General features: G+C 38.2%; 1 protein-coding gene across 1 annotated transcript in view; it reads left to right on the top strand.

The window, feature by feature from the left end:
• C2CD6 (C2 calcium dependent domain containing 6) overlaps nucleotides 1-22,317 on the top strand; it is a 133,039-nt gene extending 110,722 nt beyond the window's left edge. The window contains exons 14-17 of the mRNA XM_058549601.1: nucleotides 14,208-14,281; nucleotides 15,400-15,602; nucleotides 15,705-18,970; nucleotides 21,929-22,317. Of these exons, the coding sequence (XP_058405584.1) occupies nucleotides 14,208-14,281; nucleotides 15,400-15,602; nucleotides 15,705-18,970; nucleotides 21,929-22,276 (3,891 nt within the window). The 3' untranslated portion in view covers nucleotides 22,277-22,317. The remainder of the gene's footprint in view (nucleotides 1-14,207; nucleotides 14,282-15,399; nucleotides 15,603-15,704; nucleotides 18,971-21,928) is intronic.
• The last annotated feature ends 2,856 nt before the right edge of the window (nucleotides 22,318-25,173 follow it).

Here is a 25,173-nt window from a genome sequence, read left to right as displayed (position 1 = left end):
TATTTTTTTGTATGAGGTAAGAATCTATTGATATTTTTGCCAAAATAGATAGGCAGTTGTCTCAACACTGTTTATTAATTGTCCATATAGTTAACATTTTTGTGTGTCAGTATCCCTTCCTGAGATTATCATCTCCAATCCTTGGTATTGTTGACAAACTTGACACTCTGCCTCTGTGGCTACAAGGATGACCATATAATTTGATATAAGAATATTAAGAGAAGAAGTCTTTATTGTTTTATATCAAGAGATAGTAATGGTCACTTTCCTCGCAAGAGAAAATGCCTAAGAAAGCCAACACAGAGAGAGGAACAAAGATATGGAGAGATAGTGGCTTGCTCACATTGAGTCCCTGGAACCGGATCTCCCAGTTAAAATGAGCCAATACGTTTTTTTTTTTTTTAATGAAGTATTTTATTTCTAAAGCAAATATCATAAAATGTTTGATGTCTTTAAAATTAAATGTATCCATTATGTTTTACAGCTGATTGTACTTAAATGTTACCCCATTATTGGGGCAAGGAATGAAGGGAGAAGGGAGAAACTGTGATCTAGTATTTGGAGAGTGCCTGGTTTATAGTAGTTGCTCCTTATGTTTGTTAAATAACTAACAAATGAATTAATGACAAATGAATAAATTCATAGAAAGAATTAAATAAGGAATAGTTTTAAAATAAAATTAGGTGAATGAGTAAAATTTCTAAGTGTGAAAAGCAGATAATTTTTTTAAATGACAGAATTTACTGTATGAAATCAACATTATGTGGAATTTCTGTTAAAGAACAAACTGAGCATAATTTTGGTATTAATATCTTATTGCTTTTCATGAGAAAATTGGTAAAGCCTTATCCAGGTGTGGCTTGAGAGGTCTAAATTTTAGAGCATTTAAAGCCAGTTGTAAAACTGTAAAATCTCCTTTCTAATCTTTATTATTTCTGTCCTTCTCCTAGCTTTGAGTTTAGTTTGCTCTTCCTATTCTAGTTCCAAAACGTGTCAAGTTAGGTTGTTGATTTGAGATCTTTCTCTTTTTTAAGTGTAAATGTTTACAGCTAAAAGTTTCTTTCTTAGCATTGATTTCACTGCATCCCATAAGTTGTGATATATTGTGTTTTCACTTTCGTTTGTCTCAAGGTATTTTCTAATTTCCCTTGTGATTTCTTCTTTGACCCATTGGTTGTTTAAGAACTTTTAAATTTCTATGTATTTGTGACTTTCCAGTTCCCTTCTATGATTGATTTCTAGCTTCATTCCATTGTGGAAGAATAGACTCAGTATGTGTGAAAGTTGTTGGATCGTTAAGAAATATATTTAGCTATGAGTAACAGAAACTTAGAAATAGTGCCTTGAATAGTGATGCAGTGTTCCAAGGTGTCATCAGGGATCCAGGTTCCCTTTCCTTTTGGACAGTTACACTCAGCATGTGCATGTTACTGTCGGGTAACACAAAGTGGACTCTGTGCCTCCAGGCATCACAGTCTATTCCAGGCAGAAAGAAGGAAAAGGACAAAGGTCAGTTAGGTACCTGTCAGCTGAGTCTGCCTCAGTTTTAACATACTTTTCAGCAGCTTCTTCCAACAACTTCCAATTATATATAGTTGGCCAGAACTTGTTGTCACATGGCCACTCTTGTCTTGAGGCTAGAAGATGTAACTTTTTTAGCAGGGGACATTTCGGCCCCCTAAAAAAATTGAGTTTCTTGAGATAATATATATTTTGTGAGGGCAACTATCAGTCTGTGTCACAGGGAGCAAGAGACTAGTTACAAGACTATGGTTTGGAAAGAGATGATGGTGGCTTGTGTGACAGTGGTAGTGGGGTTGATGGTGAGATGTGATTGGATACTTGATATGTTTTGAAGGAAGCAGCCACAGGACTTAATGCTGGATTAGATGTGGAAAGGAGAAAGAGGAGAGAAAGAAAGAGTGACACTCAGGCTTCTGGCCTAACAATTCAGTAGATGGTAGCATCATTAACTGAGATGAGGAAAAATAGAGAAAGGCCAAGGTTTTGTGTTTTTTGGAGGGAGGAGGGGAGCAAGGTGGTAATCTAGAATTCTTTTTGTATACATTAAATTTGAGATGCCTGTTATATAGCTAAGTGGAAATCAATATCCTTTTGAATATCTCTGAGGTTACAACTGTAGGGGAGGAAGAAATATTCCTCTAGCCCCTACGTTCTTCTGGCTGGTCTAAGAATTAAATTAACATGAGACAGAATAACAGGAGAAAATCAAACAAATTTAATAACATTTATACATGGGAGAAACCCAGCAAAACTGAGTAACTCACCAAAATAGCCAAAGCCACCACCTTAAATACCATCTTCAGCTAAAGACGAAGGAGGGTGTTGGGGGTAATGATTTGGGACTTCAGGGGGGAGGAAGACAATTCCCATGGAGAAGGAAAAGCAAATGTTTGGTAAACAAATGCTTGCCATGCCAGGCAGAGAGAATGGGACATGGAGGGGACTTTGATTAAATGGGCCTTCCTTCCTGTCTTCCATACCTAGTTTATTATATGATAGTTGTCTATGGTATTAGCTCCTTCCGGAAACAGGCTTTCTATCTTAAATTCTTTAGGCAATTGGGGAGGAAGGTCCAAGTTTCTTCCTGAGTCTTTTGTTCTTAAAAATAAGCCAGAGAGACACATTTTCTTGTTGCAAATTCTGATCCCCCACATTCCTACCTTTCAAACTTTAAGAAGTCTCACAGTCCAGAAGCTGAGTTGGTAGATTGTTCCATCTCATTTAACCAGTCTATCTGTCCTGACAATAGGTCAGGCCGGTTAAATTCATTTTTGGAGGCAGTCATGTAGATGGGGTCCCAAAGTTAGGCTTACATTGTGTAAGCAACCAATCAAGTATGTAATAAGAAGCACTTCTATGAAAACAAAAAGAAAAACAAGGTTAATGGTTGGAGCAATTATAAACCAGTTTCTGAGCCCAGGGGAAAGCCAGCCAAGAAGATTTCCATATGTCAGAGTTGAAGCATCTTTTGCAGTTTGAAATGTCTCTGATGATGTCATTGGGTGTTCAGGTAAACGTTTTTTGAATGGCTTACACAGCAACAGGCACAAAAATTGGCTAAACATAGGCTATTGTGGTGATCTCTTTTATATCAACTTGTCCAACTTCAGTTTTCAGGGCTTAAGGAAAAAGTGTGGTTTCAGTTCTCAATGATTCCAAATCGAAACTGGGGGAAAAATTAGAAGCATTAGTTTGGAGATTTGTAGCCAGACATTTGAGGAAACTAGAAGAATTCAGGATTCAGTCCAGTTTACAGGTAGAAAAAAAAAACCTCAAAGACAATTAACAGAACTAGAATCTAATATCCACAAGTGTATATTATAGTTTCTACTGAAACATAATTTTTCTCTCTAAAATCACCCTCAGTTTTATCAAAAATAGCCAAATTAAGACTAATTGGTTTGCAAAATAAGTCTGGTTTCAATAAACTTTGCCCAATTATTTATACAAGTACAGCAAGAATAGCAATTGATCATTTAGGCTCTTTTAAATCTGCTTTGCTGGAACTTTTCATAAGGAATCTCAGATAGAATTTAAAGAGCTCTCAAGGCCAGGAAAACCAAGCCAAGGACTTGTGATCAGACTCTGCCTGAACTACCTGTAGATTTGGGTGAATTCCTCTCTTCTCAAGGTCCCCCAAATATCTTGAAGTTCTTGCACTTGCCAGGAAGTGACCTTCTTTACTCCCCTGGTAAGGTTGCTCAGAACCTGTAAGCAAGGTACCAGGCTGATATTTCCAAAGGGCTTTATTTGTTCCATAAAGTTAACCTTTGTTCTTTATAGCTGTTTGATCATATCTGAGTCTATGCATGGCTCTCTCAAATATGATATTCCAGTCAAAGCCTTGGTAATATTACCAGTGTTTCCAATTGTGTCCTGTTACAAGGAGAACAGATTCATATTGAACTTATGCAAACTACATTGCCATAAAGACAAGACTCCTTACTCACTAAGAGTTTCCAAATTCTAGAGGGATCAGGTAAGGAGAAAAAGATAAATGTTTCAGTTCTGCTTACAAGGTATAATTTACCAAATTGCTATAAGTCATAGTTAGCTTAAGAGAAAAAATAAAAAGCTTTCCTTAAATCTGGAAAAGCAAAACATTTTTAAAAATCAGGAATATTTCAAACAAAAAGTCATAAAAATTATAATCATCCTCATAGTTCATTCAGTTCCATGTAATCAATTCTTGATCTTTTGTTAGCAGTTTTATGAAGCCATCAGTTTCTCTATTAGAGTTCTGTAATTTCTTACCCAGTTCAGTTTTATGATCTGGAAGTTTATCAGAAACCTGTATTCTAGAGTAAGCATCAGAATCCTTTCCACAAATCTCTCTGAAGATGAAACATATTTTCAAAAGCATCAGAGTAAAACAATACTTGTCTGTAAAAGACAAAAGACTTAAAATGGCATGGTTAAAGATTTGATTACAGTGCAATTGACAAAGAAATATAGTTATTTCTGTAACACACATTTTAAGATTGTAATTAGACTAACATTATACCAGGATATATCAGAAAAAATTTTATGCAATTTCTAGAGCATTTATATTGATAACATATGCATACAAGGATATCCATAAGAAAAGTTTAGCATCACTTATTTGACAATGCTTCCCAAGCCATTTAACATACCAAACAACTCTGATTAGTTTAATGTCTCCCTCTTTATAGGAAGAGAGAACAAATTCTTTGAGAAGTTTCAGGGTCCCACTGGAAATTCTCAAAGTTACTTTCAGGTCAGAAGAAAGACTTTATTTAGGATTTGAATTTTGGGGAAGTTTGTCAAAAATATCAAAAGGTTTTAAAACACTTGGTCAGATAGGTGATAGGTCACTGTGAAACAATGCTTAGTTATCCATTTAACCAAAGTGACAACAGAAGATGTTAAAGGTTAAACAGTTACAAAAAACAGTTACAAAAAAGAGAGTTAAACAGTTACCCAAAAAAACCTTACTTATCTTAACAGAGAGACCTCAGCTTTTTGAACATAGGAAATTATTTTGACAAAAAAAAGAATTTGTGTCTTTTAGGTAGACATACTCAAAGGTAAAGAAAAACCTTTTATAATCTCTTTATCAAGAGCAGACTAAAAGTTCAAGAAAATTATCCTTTTAAGAGAGAGAAAACCAAACTATACTTTTATACCCGCTTACTTTGATATTAAAACATTTACTTGATTAAATTCATTTCAATCTTAGCCAACTTGACCATGCACAAAACTCTTTTTCAGGTTTTCTCTTCCACAAACCTTCTTTTTTTTTTTTTTAAAGATTTTTATTTATTTATTTTTTTCCCCCAAAGCCCCAGTAGATAGTTGTATGTCATAGTTGCACATCCTTCTAGTTGCTGTATGTGGGACACAGCCTCAGCATGGCCGGAGAAGCGGTGCGTTGATGTGCGCCCGGGATCCGAACCCCGGGCCACCAGCAGCGGAGTGCGCACACTTAACCACTAAGCCACGGGGCTGGCCCTCACAAACCTTCTATAATTTTCTTTTTTACATTCAGAATTTGTCCTTTCTTCTTGCCCATAACCAGTTTTATTTTAAGACAAATTTACTTTTTTAACAAAACATACAAAAATATCTCCATTTCTTATGCCTTCTTTACTGAAAACATACATTTTACTTTCCTTGTATACAGAGATGTTTTCCTTATTAATTTTTAGTAACTTTAATTACATATATTAATTAGAATTTTTAACCCTATAAACCTTAATTTTTAGTGAAAAGTAAAAAGTGAGCAATTATGAACTATCTTTTACATTAGTATTCTGTGGCTTGATAAATTTATAAATACTTTTCACAATTTTTAGAAACATATGTTACTTCATAGTGCAATCTTTTAACAAAGTACAAGGCATCTTTACTAATAGACTCGAACATCTTTTAGTTTCTCGGTAATAAGAAGCCAAAAGTAGATAATCCTATATTAAATAATTAATGTCTAATATTTTATCTTATTTGGAAATGATCTATATACTCAATTAATTTTCCATCATTTAATTTAACCTAGCAAAACTTCAAAGTTTCAAAGAGATTTTGGAAGCTATTTTAAATACACATGCCATAAAATACAATTATTGCTGAAAGTTTATCTATAAACTCTTATTTCACGTATATCTAACTAAATCATTTGCTCCCAACAATTATGGATTACCCACGAAAACTTCATGAGACATTAGACAAAATTAGCTATCATTCTGAGTTATTATTTTTGTTGACTAATTTGTAACAGAGATAAGATGAGCTTATTTGACTAGTAAACCCAGGCTGCATGTCTGCATTATCTCCAATGTGGATAACTCTGAGGACATGTCTATTTTAGTCAAAGCAACAAACTTAAATAAGTTTTTATTTACCAAAGATTATTTTATGTCACACTAACTTGAAAAACGTTTGGGTTAGTTTCTATTACATTTAGAAATAATTTATATAAGTGCTTACTTCATGCCAATTAAATAGAGCTCTTAATTTTGTCCATACCATCCGGAGGTAGAAAAATGTCTCACATTTACAACATATACATATAGACATACATGAACACACAGGCAGACACAGAAAGAGAACTTATAGCTTCCATTAAATTTTTGCTACAAATCAGGTTCAATACAAAACTCACTAGTTTATAAACAATAGTTGCATCCAAATTTTATTTAGCATTTGGAAAGAGTTAAGTTCACCTGCTAAATCTTTTTACTAATATTTGTGGAGAGAACATTTAAGATCTTTTTTTTGGTCAAATTTCCAAATATTTCCTCTCCCATTTTGTAAGACAAAGATAGTTGCATTTTTTTTTATTTTATTTTTTTATTTTTTTTATTTTTCCCCCAAAGCCCCAGGAGATAGTTGTATGTCATAGCTGCACATCCTTCTAGTTGCTGTATGTGGGATGCGGCCTCAGCATGGCTGGACAAGCGATGTGTCGGTGCGCGCCCGGGATCCGAACCCCGGCTGCCAGCAGCGGATCGCACGCACTTAACCACTAAGCCACGGGGCCAGCCCCAAGATAATTGCTTTTAATTTCTCAAATATTTGGGTTGTAGCCTGAATGATATCAAAAGGCTGATCCACTCATCCAACTATACTTTCTTTCATTTGCTTCCTTATATCAGAGAGATTTTTAACTAACAGGTAAATCAAAGATTTTTATGTTCTAAACCTTTAGGACAACATACCACACCTTTAAAAAGTCTGCACAAAGTGTTTAACAAAGGCACTCTTTCTGAGTGCGCAATTTAACCCTAGACCAACTCCCCCTAGGGGGAGGGGTTGCATTTTTTTTTTTTATTTAATTTTTTTTTTTGGTGAGGGAGATTAGTCCTGAGCTGACATTCGATGCCAATCCTCCTCTTTTTGCCAAGGAAGATTGGCCCTGGGCTAACATCCATTCCCATCTCCCTCTACTTTATATAGGACGCTGCCACAGCATGGCTTGACAAGCAGTGCATCGGTGGGCGCTCAGGATCCGAACCTGCGAACCCCAGGCTGCCAATGCAGAGCACGGGCACCTAACCACTACGCCACCAGGCCCGCCCCCCATTATTATTATTATTTTTTATTAGCACCTGAATATCAGCCTTCAGTTTCCATCTCACATTGTATGAACTCAGGCGACCCTATTGACTTCCTTTAGCATGTTTAATTAACATTGTCTGAAGGATGGATTTATATGCCCTCTGTTTTACAGTATCAGGCAGGGGAAATGTTCCTCAGTGAGACACAATGTCCATCCTCACAATACAATCTATAATACAATCAGGCAAAAGAGATGCAATCATTTCACATAAAACCCACTTAAATATACCAATTCTCCTACAAAATTTTATCTTAATTCCATCAACTCTTATACCTCTAATCATAGCTTCCATTAGGACTTCATCAATAAGTCTCAGTCTTATAATGTTGGGTGGAGGAAGCATTCCTGGCCAGACATAACATTTATTTCGAAAAAACACTCAGGCAAAGTTGACATAACCTCTTCATGTAATACTAGCTCAAACATTCCAACCTTTATAATCCTATCAACTCTTACACGTTTATGTTTTCTCAAGTCTAATTGTAGCCTGAGTCAGTGCCCCAACAATGGGTTTTGGTACCACAATTCATGGAGTTCCTACATCAAGGAGCCTCAAATGTTTTTCTTTTCCATCTCTCAGTTATTTTACCCATTCCTGTGCAAAAGGCTGTGAGTCCCCAGCAAGAGTTGGAGCCAAGGGACCTTGGCCCTTTTCTCAGTCTTTAACTTGATTAACTGGTGCCCCAAGCAATTGTTGGTCAGGTTTCTCATTGTGATCTCTGCCTTCCAGACTTTTTACATTACTCCAAGCTGGGTAAATAGATCAGGCTTGTTTGGGGCCCTTTAATATTAGGGGGGCCAATGAGGGGTCCCTTATGTCCACTCTACCTTAGGTAGTGCTGTATTAAAACCTTTGTTTTAACTCCCATTACTGTCCATTTTATTCATCCCATTTTTAAAAATAACCATCTAAAGATTTCCATCCTACTGGGATGAGTCTTGTGATTCTTCCCTTTCTGCTTCCTGTTTGTTTTCCCCCCTTCCAATATTTGTTTTATTTATCTTATTTCCTAAAAACCCTTTTAAAAATGTCCATCTTGTTGGGAAAAGTCCCTTGACCCTCCCCTCAGCTTCTTTCCATTCTCTTGTTAAGTAACTTAATGCTTTCATTAGCATCTATAAGACCATGAGAGGAAGCTGAGGCCCCAAATTTGATAAAGTTCTTAAGACTAGTCATTATTTCTTTGTATTTCTTTTTAATTTGATCTTTTCATAGGTACCAATAAAACAGCTGTTTATGATGAGAGCTCTCTAAAAATTTTTCCAATTTAGAAGTTTATCCAATTTAAAGGATCCATTGTCTGGCCACTGATGAGTAGGCTCTTAATAGCAGCTCAAACTAATAAGCCTTTTATGGCTTAACCATGGACATGAGAGGCATCCCCAAAAGAGAGTGCAAAAGAAGCAGCCCTCACAAGACCTAGAACATTCACTCCCCAGAATAGTCTAAGAAAGCAAAGGCCTTCATTGCACAGGTGGTAAGGATGGTGTAGTGAAAATGCTGTCTCTGGTCTCCCACAGGAATGTGGGGTGTCTTCAGTTACAAACCCACTAATCTGTGACACCAGGCAGGTGCTAGTGGGATGGGATTTTTCTAGCACTAACAAGCAACGAAGGGTGAGATGACAAAGGCCCTTTAAGGACTAGGACCCCTATGACAAACTGCCCTGAGAGCTGATGCAGCCATGCCACTAACTAACAGCTTTGAGCAACTCAAAGGAGGTTTCGGAGGCACTTAACTGTTTTTCAAAGTTGTTTTTTTTTTTAGTTATGTTAAGAGGTGAAATTACCAACCGGCCGAACTGGTCCAACCCCACTGCAAGAGTGATGCCTGTGCAGATGGGCCGAGAAGTGCCCAAGGGTTCATTTTAATGTTACGATCTCCACCCCAGGAGGAGCTTAGGCCTTATTACCATAATACGCGATGTATGTGGAAGCATATTTTCCAACTGCACTTGCGCAAGCTTATTCCCACCTCTACATGTGATGACAAAACTCCCCTTTTGAATATTCATTCCCCATCCAAAATAAAAGGCCCTTGCTTTCCTTGTCCGGTGGAGCCACAGCTTTGGGAATATTTCCCCCTGGTCTCCTTATTTGCTGCAAATAAATCTTACTTTGTGTGACAACTACTTCTGGTGAAGGCTTTGATTTCAACTCACCAAGAAGCAGACCTTTGGTTCAGTAACAGCCAGACAAAGAGAGTGCATTTTGGAACCCCAGTCTATTCAACTGGCTTCCAGATGCACACCGGTATGTGCATCCTCCAGATGGCAGAGACCAGAGAAGTCGCAAAGCCAAGCTCTCAAGACATAGAACAAGACAAAATTAAAAACCTCATCTTATATACACATAACAGCTTTAAGCCTTGGGTCTCTTGGAGCCAAACTAATACCTCTGAGGGACGTGCCACAGTGTTGGGGATTGTGTGTTGTTTTACAGAGTACCTTGTTGCATGGAAATTTCCTTGAGGTTGGTGGTTGACCTGTGTCATCTACCCCATTCCATGACCAACTTATCCTATCATGGGAGTCGTCTTGAGGTGGCGAGTGCCCTAATGGCTCTTAAATGCTTGACCCATGCCCACCTATTTTCCAGCTTTTTGGCTTCCAATGTGTCCCTTAGCAATAGCTTTTTTTTTTTTTTTTTTGAGGAAGATCAGCCCTGAGCTAACATCCATGCCAATCCTCCTCTTTTTGCTGAGGAAGACCGGCCCTGAGCTAACATCTATTGCCAATCCTCCTCCTTTTTTTCCCTTTTTCTCCCTAAAGCCCCAGTAGATAGTTGTATGTCATAGTTGCACATCCTTCTAGTTGCTATATGTGGGACGCCACCTCAGCATGGCTGGACAAGCAGTGCGTCGGTGCACGCCTGGGACCCGAACCTGGGCCGCCAGTAGCGGAGCGTGCACACTTAACCGCTAAGCCCCGGGGCTGGCTCCAGCAATAGCTTTTACCTCATGTGCATATTAACCCAGCACCCCAGACTGCTAGGCCAGCCTGAACAATAGGCTTATAGGGCCTATGCCCTATGGTTTTTCCTTTTTATGACAAATGACATAAAAGACAGAGACAAGGAAAAAAAGTGACCAGGAAAAAAAGTGACCATCTCTAAGAGGAGAACAGTCAATAAAAACCAGAGTTCTCAAACTAAATTTCCTTCCATCAGTGAGTCCAAGAAACTAGCTTCACAAGTATTTTCTCCTGCTAATTGCAATTTAGAAAAGGAAAAAACTCACCACTCTTGCTTCCACTGGACCCTGCAGGCAGAGATCTGGGAGACTGATGTGGTAAGAACTCTTACCTCCTGCTGGCTCTTGTCAGAGGTCCAAGTTCTCTTGGCTGCAGTAGTCCTGGAGTGAGCAGCATCCAGGCAGTTAAGTTTTCTCTTGTCTTCATCACCAACTGTAGAGGAGGAAGAAATATTCCTCTACCCTTATAGGTTTTTTTGGCTGGTCTAGGAATTAAATTGACATGAGACAGAATAACAGAAGAAAATCAAACATTTAATAACATGTGTACATGGGAGAAATCCAGGAAAATCCAGTAACTCACCAAAATAGCCAAAGCCACCACCTTAAATACCATCTTCAGCTAAAGACAAAGGAGAATGTTGGGGGTAGTCATTTGGCACTTCAAAGGGGAGGAAGGCAATTCACGTAGCGATGGAAAAGCAAATGTTTGGTAAACAAATGTTTGCCATACCTTGCGAAGATATTGTGACCTGGGGAAGACTTTGATCAAATGGACCTTGCTAGGTTCCTGTCCACCACACCTAGTTCGTATTATACTGTAGTCTTCTATGCTGATAGCTCCTTCCTGAAATAGGCCTTCTATCTTAAATTCTTTTAGGCAGTTATGAGGGAGGTCAAAGTTTCTTTCTGAGTGTTTTGTTCCTAAAAATAATCAAGCCAAAGAGACACATTTTGTTGTGGCAAAGTCTGACCCCCTCATACTATTTAGAATCTTTCCAAGGGTCACCCTCCCCCGATATTGCCCAGAAATCTCTCTCTTTTCTCGGGTTAGTTCTGTTTGTTCTCATTGACTCTTCACTTACCTGTATTGATTTTCCTTGTATATCTGGTGAACTTTGTTGGCTCATTTTATAATGTGAATGAAGGAATATGTTGATTGTGTAGCTATGCTCTATGTGACAGACAGTCTTCTCTGGAGGGTGTGTGGGAATGGAAAGGTCAGGCAGGTGGCTGAGGACCCTAACATTTCCAAAGACCCAGTGTGTTTCTCTCCCGGATGGAACTTCCTTTCCCTTCTTTTTATTCCCCTTCAGTTATCTGATGTGGAAATGTGAGTAACAGCAAGCTCTCCTCTGCTTCTCTGTCAAGATTCAAAACTTATATAAGGATCTCCCCCTAGGCAGATGGCACATTTTCTTTAGAGAGAAGTTTTTTTTGAAGTTTGGTTCGTTCCTGGAGAACGACAATGCTGTCAGCAGTGTGTCTCTGTGCAATGAGAAAGAGACAGTGATGAAGAAGGGTCCCAGTGATCCAGCTGTTCCAAATGCAGCTCTTTAATTTATAACTATGACAGTTGCACCATCATCTGATTCTCTTTGGATATGCTGACCTCAAATTTATTGTTTCTCAGGCCCACCTGATTTGTGTTGTTTAAGGCTCTGGTTTTCTTGATGGGAGTTTTCCATTAAGTCAATCTCATCTGCTTTCATATTTTCTGAATTTTCTCAACTTTCTGATCCTGGTGTCTTACCTTACTGATTTCCAGTATTGCCATGGGATTTTTCTTTTTGAAATATTATTTTCTGTTAATTTAGTGTAACCTTGGGAGGTAGGAGAGAGTAAACCCACACGTTCAGTCCACCACCTTGAAGCTCCTGTACTGGTTTGTTTTATTGTACTTTTCTGGCTTCCTAGAGCATTTCCCCTAATATCACTGTACTGGGGTTTTTTATTCACAAAAGTATTATGTGTTAATCTCATCAATAATACAGAGTTAAACAGAGTTGAAGTTAACAGTGTCCTTTTTCCTCTCCTCCACACTTACTCCCTTGAGAAAATAGTGTTAACATTTTGTATCCATTCACACATTTTTCCATGCTTAGATTAGGGGGAAGTTTTTGTTTGTTTTGTGTTTTTTCATATATTTTCTATGATTTGTTCTTCCACTTCTTTGTCATACATATTTTGTTTCTTTTTAATTTCTTTTTTGTGTGTGTGTGAGGAGATCAGCCCTGTGCTAACATCTGCCAATCCTCCTCTTTTTTGCTGAGGAAGACTGGCCCTGGGCTAACATCTGTGCCCATCTTCCTCCACTTTATATGAGACGCCGCCACAGCATGGCTTGACAAGCAGTGCGGCGGTGCGCACCCTGGATCCAAACCAGCGAACCCCCGGCCGCGGCGGGGTGCGCGCACTTAACCACTTGTGCTACCGGGCCGGCCCCTCTTTTTAATTTTTATTTTCTACTAAATTTATCTAAAGCAATGAATGTTCAAATGTTAGAATTTAAACTATTTTTAAGGGAGATTTTGGGAAATTCAAGCAAAGGAAAACAAAATGAGCAAAAGAACAGGTGTGGAAAAGTACGAGATGTATTTCAAGAATTCACTCAGACATATGTGCCTGGAGGAAAGAAACTGGTGGGAATATTGAGAAACTTGCAGAAATAATTTAGAGTCAGTGTGTGAGGACGATGAACAACAGCAAAAGTGAGAAGCCACTGAAGATTTAAGAATAAGGTCATGTTGTTAATGGCTTAATATTAATGAACATTTAAAATAAACCAAAAGTATTTCTTATGAAAACATCACTCATGGAATTGTTATTTTAACTAAGTTGGTATTAATGACCCTCTACGAACTAAAGCAGATAATGTGTGGGAAAGTGGTTTCTAGTACTGTGTCCTACAAAGAGGTGGTGTCAGGTTTCACCTGGATGAGTTGGCAGTGCGCTTGCACATTCAGATGCTCCCAAAGCACCTTTCTCCTTCAGGGCAGTCTTGCTTGTGGTGGAAGGAGCATCAGATGAAAATTAGGACACCTAGGATTTAGGCTGCTAATCATCTGGGTAACTTGGAGCAACAAACTTCAGCTTCAGATTCTTGTGTAAAACAAGGAGTAGGACTGGATTATCTCTAAGGTGCCTTCCATTTCTAGCAATTCGAAGGTTCTGTGATTCTATAATTGTTCCTATACACCTTGATTTATCACCAAGTGTTTCCTTAGGCAGTGTTAAGTACCCATTTAACAATTGCAGGTTGAGAATCATTGAAAATGCTATCTATGCCATTTATTATCTAAAGCACTTCACGGCCTTTTAAAATTAGATTGCATTTCTTCTGATGATTTTCTTTCCTACTTTTGTTTCTGCTTGAGGTTGCTGTGTATTGTTTTGATTTTACAAATTCAGTAGGGTGAATATTACAGTATCAAGGAAGCTAAGATTATATATGTATGTGTACATATATATATACAGATTTCCTTGACAGTTGGCAAAGTGTAGTAGCTATGAGAAAAATATTTAGGTTTTAAAATTTTTTATATCTTTAATAGCTATCAAAAGAATAAAACTATCTTGGGAAATATCCTTGCATTGCAAGCAGTCTAAAATTAAAAATTCTCTTTTTATAAGGTGGTTTTTTCACCAAAAGAATACATTTCACCATCTTTCAGACCAGAATATCAAGAATTCAAACCAAAATATCGGGTGAGTCCTGAGTTATCCTATATCAATTATATTTAAATACTAGGTTTCTCTAATACTTTATGTAATTCAATGGTTCCAAAACCAGAGTACCCATTAGAAACATCTGGCTATCTTTAAAAAAAATACGTATTCCCAGGTTTCACCTCTGACCTAATGAATCTCAATCTGGAAATGGAGGCTGGGAATCTGTATTTCTCAAAAAATCCTAGGGTATTCTTATGCTGTCACCTGGGTATCAACTAGCATCTGAAAAACTGTTATAATAAATTGTATCCATTAAAATGATGTTTGAACTACTAAATTGAAACAAAACGAATACTAGGTTGATCATTCCACATTTTGCTTTTTTCAATTGGATAATGTAGAAGTTGTATGAACAAAGAGTTTGAGTAAGAAACTTCATTTTGAAGGCTGTTTTAGTGATAGAATAGCCTGATCCCAGAGCTGCAAAACTGCCTGTGGATATTACACTGAAATTTCACTATAATCCAGAATTTTTTATACTGCTCTCTCTTAACCATTTCTGAGACATATATAGTATTCATCAAAAAGCAAGATTCTACTGTGACATGGTAAGGAGTGAGTGGAACTCAACATCATTGTTGAAACTCTCAGACTTAAAGGCAGATGATATATGCCCCCAAGTCAGTCTTTAGAGAATACTTAATGATACTTTTAATGGGATAGCTCTTCCTTGCTTTGTATTTTAAAAAAAATTTCCTACATTGCTGCTAAAATAGTAAATATTTATATGGATAGGACTTAGATCCTGATGTTAGCCATTGCCTAAGCAAATGCAGCTAGCACTGGAAATTGAGTTCTTAAAACAAACTATTTATGAGTGCCTTTAAATATTTAAAAATATCCCAGGTAGCAGAAAGCTCTTGGACACAAAATAGTATCAGAATTAGGAATTTGAAAATTTTGCATTAAAATTCTCATTATTGTTCCAATTTCAAATATTTTTAAATAATTAAAGTTGTTTTTCTCTTTGTAGAAGGTAGGAGGATGACTAGCTAAATTGACAGATTGCTCAAAGAAAATTAACTAGAAAATTTATTACAAATTCAAAATAAATGCTACAGAATTTCTTAACCTTTTTTTTTTTAATATTACCGTTCCAGAAATTCAACATCAAGGACGGTTTTGATCCTTTTCTAAGGAATATAAACAACAAATTGTCAGTCAGAAAAAAGAAAGACCGAGATATGTCCAAATGTAGAAACATTTTAAGTGCAGAGGTTATAGAGCATGAAGACCAAGATCCTCCTTACCCGAAACAGTCAAAACCTGCACGACCTCCTAATAAATCCTGGCCCTGTGATCTCGATATCACAATGAAGACTTTAGACACTAAGAATATGTTGGCCCATGACCCTGCTATCACCACAGTCAAGACTTTAGACACTAAGGATAAGTTAGTCTGTGATCCTGACAACATCACAATAAAGACTTTAGATACTAAGAATAAGTTAGCTCATGATCCTGGTATCACCACAATAAAGACTTTAGATACTAAGAATAAGTTAACGAAAAGACTACCAAGTGTATCTTTACCAAACTTTGAAGGAGAATCATCAGTGACTGGAAATATAAATGTGAATACACGTTTCCTCTCAAAATCATTAAGTTTTACTTCTCACGTAGAAAATTTGAAACAATCAATGGTACTCAAGTCAATTTTAAGTAAAAATCTGCAAGACCTTTCAGATAAATTATTTTCTAGACCAGAATTTCCTATGGACACTGAAACAGGAAAGAAAAATCATAGTTCTTCACTTCTAAGTGTTCATGATGAACCACCAAGTAGTTTGGAAGACAGAGTACTTGAAAAAATTCAAGATTTAAATAGCTGGCTTTCAGAAGGAAACGTTTTAAATTCAAAGTCTCTTTTAAGTCAAATAATTAAAGATATTCCTGCAGAATCACTTTCAGAAGGTGGACCAGGAAATTCTTCAGAGGTAGAAAAGGAACTTGTCTCTGAAAAACATTTAGAGGCTGGTGAGAAAGATTTTCCAATTAAAAAAAAGAGTAGTTTCAAAAAGAAACATTTAAAAATTGAAGTGTCCAGCTCCAAACCAGATTTAAATGCCACTGCACATGATTATATTATAAAGCAAATATTCACTGCACCGTTCTTCTCCAAGTTGGAGATCGGAGTGAAAGAATCTAGTGAAACACAGATGAACTTGCAGAATCAATTACCCACAGCTTGGGAGAGTTTATCTTCAAATATTCTAGTTCACTATGAAGAAGATGATGATGAAATGGAATTGCCACAGGCTGAATCTGTTATAAGCCAGATAATACAAGCATTTCCTGTAGATACTCTTTTAGAATCTGGGATAATCCAAGTGGTAGAATTGGGTAAAGAATACCGGAAGAGCTCTTTGCTAGATACAGAGACAGTCTTTGCTGAAGAAAACCCAAAGGATTCCACAGAGGACTATTCAGAAATCAAAAGCAAAACAGAATCTCTTTCAGAGCAGAATATACCCACCATTCCCAAAGAAATTACTTCATTTTTTAATACAGTTGAATTTATAGATGAAGGCCAAAATATATCCCCACAACATTCAATATATCAGTCAACACCAGATAAAAAAACAGATTTGCCAAGTAATGGTCAGAGGCTTGATAGAGAAGAAAATGATCTAAGTTCTACTTTAGAAAATTTAAGTAACTCGTTAACGAGTAAACTTAATGAGTCAGATGTAATAATGTTAAAATCCTTTTTAAAAAACATATTTAATGTTTTTTTCAAATGTAGTCAGTCTGAAAGAAGACAACCAGAAAAAGAATTAGAAAGACTAATTCAACATCCTTTTCCAAATAATACAGAAGACCTTGAAGAAATCAAAGAGAATTTTGATAAAGCAGACGAATTAGACAGAAAACCTGTTTTGAGTCCAAAGCTGCGTGTATTTCTAGAAGAACTCTCAGAGTCAGAAATAAAAAATTTAAAATCTGAATTAAGTAAACATATCCAACATTACCTTGTAGAAAGACTTTCAGAATCAGGACATATCACCAAAGAGGACTTACCAAAAATCCATCAAAATCTCTGTTTGATGAATGAGAAAGCAGAACCAGAAGGGCAAAATCTTTTTCTGGAGAAATATTCAGAAACTGTAAAAGAAATTGTGTCTTTTGTAAATAATTTTAATCATCATTTCATAGATAAACATTTGGAAATAAAGCTAAGATCTTTTTTAAATGAAATTCTCCAAAACTATTTCCTAAAAAACCTTTCCGAAAGCAGTTTATTTAAAGAGACAGACTCTGAGCCTATACACTCAAACATATGTTCTCGAAGAGCTAAAAGTGCCTCAATATCTTTTCCTGAGTTAGGACAAGATATTTCAACGGGGAGTTTTGGTAGAAGGCTTGAAATAAACATGAAATGTCCTTTAAATCAGTCTCTACAGAACTATCTTATAGCTTTATCAGAAACTGAACTATTAAATCTAAAAGCTGATTTAAGCAAACACCTCCAGAGCCTTTTTATACAAAAACTTTCAAAATCAGGACTAATCACAGAAAGGCAATTAGAGGGGATCAACCAGCATATAAATTGGATTAATTCTGGTTCCACACCATTAAAATGTATAAAGCCAGATTTATCTCTTAGAGATGAAAATCAATTTATGGAGGATCATTCAGAAAAGCAAAATAAACGTTCAAAAATTGTTCAAAAAACTTTACAAAAGGTTTCTGAGGATAGACGTGTAGAAACACAATTGACCAGAAAGGAAGAAAAGGAATATTTTTCCTTACAGAATATTAAAGAAAATCCATCAATAATTAGGGAACAGAAAAGATGTTATCCTAAAGAAGGAGCTAAAACACTGAGCTTAATTAAAGTACAAGCTTCTCCCAACAAAAATACCCAGGAGATTCCGTTAAATAAGTCATCAGAAAGACTTTCAGACGCAGTGCTTAAGAAACAAAGGAAAGAACATGGCTTCATGCAGCTTCCTCGAGCAGAAAATTTTGATTTTAAAACAGAGATTCAAGACCCACATAGTTGGAGTGGTAAATCAAAAATACCTCAATCAAATGCTTGCTTTGAAAGGACACTAAAAACGAGGTCCCCTGAAAAAAAGGAGCATAGCAACATCTCTAAATTGGTGACACAGAAAAGATCTGAAGCAGTACTGCCACCGTTTCCAAGAATTCCTAATTGCAAAATGCCAAATGAAGATGAAGAATACGTAAACAAACTCACTTTTCCTTCCAGGCAGAACAACGCTTTAACTCATTTCAATTCTGAGGCTGGGGAAAAATCAAAATTAGACCAGTATTGTCAGAGATTGAAAGGAAATAATAACAATAATAAAAAACAACATCTAGTAACATTTGCACATTACAAAAAAGAAATACAAACTCTTTATATAAAACCAAATGAAATTTGCAGTGAAAAATGTGCCAAGGTCTCTGAATCACAGTCATTTAAATATAAAGTTGTAGAAGCTGAGAAAAACTCAAAACCACCCCTCTTCCCGGAAGTATTAAAGAGAGCAGTTCTAAAGCCCAAGGTCCGGAAAGAAAGAGACCATGTCAGCAAACCAAAGAAGTCATTTGGCAAGATAGTTAGGATCCTGCCAGCCACGCTGCCCGCCCCAAGGCTTCTAAGGAAGTCTGCGCCCAGGACATTGCTGCGCTGGACGGCAAGGAGAACTGTGCATGTAATGATGTCTTTCTAAGTCTTCTACTCTGCATTTGGCAAAGTTCTGTCAATAATCTGTTTAGGGTATATGTGTCTGCATGTGGGTGTGTGTGTAACCTTCACTGCCCCAAGACATACAGACCTCCAAATTGTAAAAATTCTTCTGACATTCAAATATCACCTCACCTGATTTAAAATGCAATCACAAAATCAGGGGCGGGATAACATACTTAGGGCCTTTGTATAAAACAGATAAAGGACACCCCCTCTGGAGCGTGAATTAGAGAAAGGCACCCTTTCCTCTGGGCAGCATCTGCAGGCTGCACAGCCTGGAGCTGGAGCACGCAGCCGTGTCTCGGGCAGCCGGCTGGCTGCATTTCCGCCCTGACCCAGCCCTCCGCCAGGGGCTGTGGTGCAGGCACAACCTGCACGCCCGTTGCCGTGGCTCTGTGCCATGGAAACATCCCTGCGATTTCTTTTCCTGCAAATAGAATTGTAAATATACAGTCTTTTTTCAGATCACTGAATTATCTTTGTTTCAGTAAACAAACACGAAGCTCCTATTATGTGCCAGTTATCCTGCTAAGCATTAGGGGTGTGCAAAATTTACAATCTACTGGATCATGAATTGCAAAATTTTAATTTAACTCCTACTCTTTTCTTCTTTCATTACCACCCCTCTGCAGTATCATGTGCGGAGAAAGTTGGGAATTCAAATCTATTTTTCCTATTAACATAAAACAATTAGGAAGGTAAATCTGCTCCTAGACTTTATACAAACTCTTCTAGAGCAAAGTTAACATCTCAGAACGGAAGGGACTGATTTTAATTTCCTGCTCTTCTCTGTTAGTATATATAAACCGGCATGACCCACAAATGGGAAAACTTATAAATTCTAAAACGATTTTATATTGATGGTTTGATGTGCGTAATTCTACTTTTTTTTTTTTTTTTTTTTTTTGTGAGGAGATCAGCCCTGTGCTAACATCCGCCAATCCTCCTCTTTTTTTGCTGAGGAAGACGGCCCTGGGCTAACATCTGTGCCCATCTTCCTCCACTTTATATGGGACGCCACCACAGCATGGCTTGCCAAGCAGTGCGTCAGTGCGCGCCCGGGATCCGAACCAGCGAACCCCGGGCCGCCACAGCGGAGCGCGCGCACTTAACTGCTTGCGCCACCGGGCCGGCCCCCGTAATTCTACTTTTGAATGAGAAAATAGACACAATTTCAGAATAGTTGCTTTGATTTGTTTTCCACAGTAAAGCAAATTATTAGCTTTACTAAATAGTAAAGCAAATTAGTGGCAGGGTAAATGTTATCAATACAGCTTATACTCTCAACTTTGCATTTCTCTTTTCTATCTAAATTCAGTAATTTAGTGTTGAGTGAGTATGTGTGTGTGCACACACGTGTGTGTATGTATACTAGGAAAAGGAAGTAGAAGATGCAATCATAGTTGTTGGAAAGGAAAGACTTTCTAAAGTTGCTTTAGACAAATGGAATCTTTAATACCACTTTGTCAAAACAAGAAATGATGTTTATGTTATAATATGGTATAAGATGATATAGGATCTCAGAACCCTTATCCTAAGAGTGGGCGAGGGAGATAGTTATCTTTATTTCCCTCTGGTAAACCAGTGGTACCTAAACTTTTCTCTCTACTGAAGTTGAAAACAGAAAATTGAATGGTAAGAGGGCATTTTTCAGATCATCAGAAAGACTTGCTCATCCGATTCTCAAAAATCCAATGAATGTCCCAAAGGAATCAAAACAGAAGATAGACAAACTGAGTTGCAGGAGCATCCAGAAAAATGATGGATGGTGTGGGTCTCCACACTCTTCCACTGGCGCTCCCAGTAATCAGCTATGTCAACTGGGAAGCAAAAATTATATGTTACTCGCCAGTACCGCAGAAATTCCCTTGATGATGTGGCTTACCTGATTGTTCCACGCACACGAGAGGGAAGAGGAAGAACGTTTCCTGGCCCTCTGCAAACCCAGGCAAAGATGTGAAGTGATAGCATTTGTCTTTAGACTCTTTATACCTCATTTTTTGTAAATCTCTCTCTTGCTGCCCTAATTCTTCTCATTCCTGCCCAGCCTGCCCCCACCCTCCAACTCTATTAATCCACTCCCACCTTCTCTCCAAATCAAAGCAGCCCGTTCCCTTGGTGTGGCCGTCTCTGCAAAGGGGTAAGAGACAAGCTGCTCAAATGGCAGAGGAAACTAGTTTATACTAACTTGAGAATGACTAATAGCTCCATATCCTCTTAGGGGTACTTGTAGATTATATTTTTATTACAAAATATAGCCATATTATAGAAATTTGAAAAAAAGAGAAAAGGGAAACAAAGCCCATAATGCCACCACCCTAACACAACCACCGTTTCTTTTTTATTATTTTGGTGTATATCCTTCCAGTTATTTTCCTGAATGTTTTACTTGTTTACTCTCGGAATGTACACAAAAATTTTTATTATTTTGATGTAAACATAACCATATTCTTAAATGCTGGGCTGTGTGTGTGTGTATGTGTTAAAGAATATATTTATTAACTTTTAGAGAATGGAAGTTTGGATGATATAAAAAGTAAAACATAAGAGTTCATAATTTAAATTTGGGGTTGGGAAAGCGATTTGGAGGAGAAGAATTCTAGAACAGCCTGGCCAGCTTTGCCTAGGAGTCTGACTCCTAAGGACAGTTCCCCTAAACTTTTCTGGTTTCCAGCTTCATATCTTTCATTTCTTTTGAAATTACAGATCCTTTGAAACAATAGCATGTTTTAAAGCATGGTTTCTTTGGTAGTACCTAATGGGAGGCCTTGGGTGTAGGGACTGAAATTGGGGACTGCCCATAAAACATTCGATGCTCTCATTCTTTGTCTTTGTTGATATTGTAGACTTTTGTCCTTTTAAATTTAAAATGTACTTTCAAGAAACCTAACTCACCAACCTGATCTTTTATTTTAATATTTAGGATTGTTTGGATAGATTTGAGGATTCACCTGTGACCTCATTTAAGCATCTTGAAAACACCAAATCAAGAGCAAGGCTCTTAGGGAAGAGCCCCGGCGACGCCCAGGTGCCAGATCCGGTAAAACTTTCAGTGAGGCCCTACACAGCGCCCCAGGGTCTCCAACGCCGAGAGGGCCACGCTGGGAAGTTCACAAGTCCTCGGATAGTTTCAGCAGGCTTAGTTCATGTAAATGATACAATCCCAGATTATGAAATCCATAAAATGCAGCAAAAGAAAAAATTAAAAGAGAATATTGAAAAACGTTCGCTCATTTGTGATATTATCCAAATGTTAAACAGTTCAGAATGATGCGTGAGGCCAACCGTCAGAATATCATCTCTCCAGTTAGCAGAGGGGTTTGGAGATCTGTCCTTTTGTGTGACAGAAGTCAGCAACCAAATTTCATCTTGTTACAACCATTTCGTTTTAATTAAAATGAAAAAGAAATGCTTTTGATGTAAACGTGTTTTTGTTTATGAACCTTCGGGAACAAACCCAGAAATACACATTCAGCTGATATTCATGAGTCAAGTTTCATGCCCCAAGCTTTGCTCCTTTCTCACATCTCGCAGCATCCCTCTGGTTGATGGTCCTCTGACTTCCCAGCCAGCTCTCCAGTACCCCCCACCCCACCCGCTAGGCTAGCTCGCAGTTGCTGGCGTTTCGCTTTTTGTAATGCAGATGCTTTTACTCTTCAGCTCTAGTTACATTCCTAGACTCAACAGCGTGCAATTCTTTAGGCCTATAGAACTTCTTATATTAATTTTAATATCGTCTGATGTTACAACTTTTTACACTACAAATACAGTAAAGAGCAGATTTAATACTAATTCCCGAGGCATCTCCTACACTTCCTAACTTACCCAAAAAACTGTGCAAGGGCCTCTTTAATAACAGGAAACTGCATAAAACTGTAGAAACTGCGTACGTCATCCAGCCGAGTCACAGCCGGATTTAAATCAGAGGCGTCTGAGCGCTGGCTCTGTTCTTATCACCTACAGTCTTTAGCGCTCGTGGAACCTTGGTTCACTCTCGAGCAGTAAGAACTGCAATTTGTAAAATTTTGGTCAGTTTCAATTTTTCTACCATAAATCATAAAGACCATGGGGTTTAAATAGAATTGGCTGATGCAAAACATAATTCCCGATCATTCATTTAATGTTGTAATCAAGGTAGTAATTGTTTTTGGAGACCAAGAATGTCTAGTGATCCTCCAAGTTGTCGGTGCGTGTGTTGATCAGTGTGACTGGGAAAGCACCAATACCTCTGGATCTTTCCAGTAGAAGGAACACAGGGAACTGGTTTCATGGGTGATGGAACCAAGGCAAAGAAGCCAAAAGGGATGCAGATGCAATCCAGAGGTTATCGAGAGAGGAAGTGCTACCACCCCTTGGAGGGAAGGGACAGCAGAAAAGTGGTGTCACTAGAGTCCCAAAGCCAGAAGACAAAGATGATACAGCCGCTGCCAGGGACACCACAAGCAACAGGAGTGGGGCAAAGGATGAGAAATACCGTGCTGCTTCTCTCTCCTCCTGCCCTCGTGTCTTCTGCCATTGCCTCCCTGGGCACCAGCAAGTGAAGGATCATGGGAAGTGTGGTTCCCAGAGGAGCAGAGCAGGGGAGGAGAAGTGCATTTGAGAGCTAACAGGCAATTCACAAACAGTACTTATGAGGAAAACCATTGATCTGGCTTGCAGTAAAGGAGAAAATATTTCCTAGATGGAGCTCTCAAATCCCTTTGCCTTATTAAACTTCTAATGGCAATATTGTGACACACACAGTGGCAAAAATTTCCTACTATGGGGTCCGGCCCAGTGGCATAGTGGTTAAGTTCGTGTGCTCCACTTCGGTGGCCCAGGGTTCACAGGTTCAGATCCCGGGCACAGACCTAGGCACCACTTACCAAGCCATGCTATGGCAGGCGTCCCACATAAAATAGAAGATGGGCACGGATGTTAGGCCTGGGCCAATCTTCCTCAGCGAAAAGAGGAGGATTGGCAACAGATGTTAGCTCAGGGCTAATCATCCTCCTCACACACACACACAAATTTCCTACAATGGAAATCTCTTAAATTTTCTTTTCACAGGTCTTTTTTAAAAACAATAAAAAACTCATACCCTTTAAGGAAGAATTCCTTAAATATTTATTAAATGTCTACATTATGCCAAATACTTTGCTAAACACTAGGAATATACTCGTAAATAAGATGATATTCTCAAGAAGTCCACAGTCTAGTGGGGACATAAACACAGACATAGTTAAGAGTCGTGTGAGTGCAGTTTGGGGAAAGTACTACAGAAGCTCATAGGAAAGCATGTCAGCTGAGGTGACTGTGCTAACTTGGGTCCTTCAGAAAGCAGACACCAAGTTGAGATTAAATGTGTGCTAGGCCAAATAATGACCCCCAAACATATCCATGGCCTAATCCCACGAACGTGTGACTTTGTAACCTTACACAGCAAAAGGGACTTTGGAGCTGTGATTAACTTAAGGATCTTCAGATGGGGAGACTATCCTGGATTGTCTGGGTGAGCTCACTATAATCACAAGAGCCCTTATGAGAGAGAGGCAGGTCAGCCAGAGGAGATGTGATCACTGCAATAGAAATTGCCGTAATGCTGGCCCATGAAGCAAAGGAAGGGAGGTCGTCTCTAGAAGCTGGAGAAAGCAGCAGATTCTCCCTTAGAGCCTCCAGAGGGAACACAGCCCTGCCAACCCATTTTAAACTTCTGACCTCCAGAACTCTAAGAAAATAAATTTGTGTTGTTTGAAGCCACTAAATTTGTGGTAATTTGTTTCAACAGCAATAAAATCTAATACAGCAAGGAGGCTATGGTTCAAGATTTAAGGCCCTCACTCTCAGGGTGAGGCCATCGGTCAATTACATCTACTGTGATGGTTCATCTTATGTGTCTGTTTGGTGCCCAGTTATTTGGTCAAACATAATTCTGATGTTTTGTGAGGGCATTTGGGATGAAATTAACACCTAAATCTTTAGACTGAATAAAGCAGATCACCCTCCTTGATGTGGGTGGGCCTCATTAGTTGAAGGCCTGAACAGAACAAAAGGCTGCTCCTCCCCCTAGCAAGAGAGAATGCCTCCCTCCTGACTGCCTTCAGACGGGGACATCTGCTTTTTCCTGCCTTTGGACTCGAACTGAAACATCAGCTTTTCCTGGGTCTTCAGCCTGCCAGCCTTTGGACG

This window comes from Diceros bicornis, chromosome 10 (genome assembly GCF_020826845.1).
Source record: "Diceros bicornis minor isolate mBicDic1 chromosome 10, mDicBic1.mat.cur, whole genome shotgun sequence".
NCBI classification, from domain to species: domain Eukaryota; kingdom Metazoa; phylum Chordata; class Mammalia; order Perissodactyla; family Rhinocerotidae; genus Diceros; species Diceros bicornis.
This window is presented reverse-complemented; position numbering and strand designations above follow the sequence as displayed.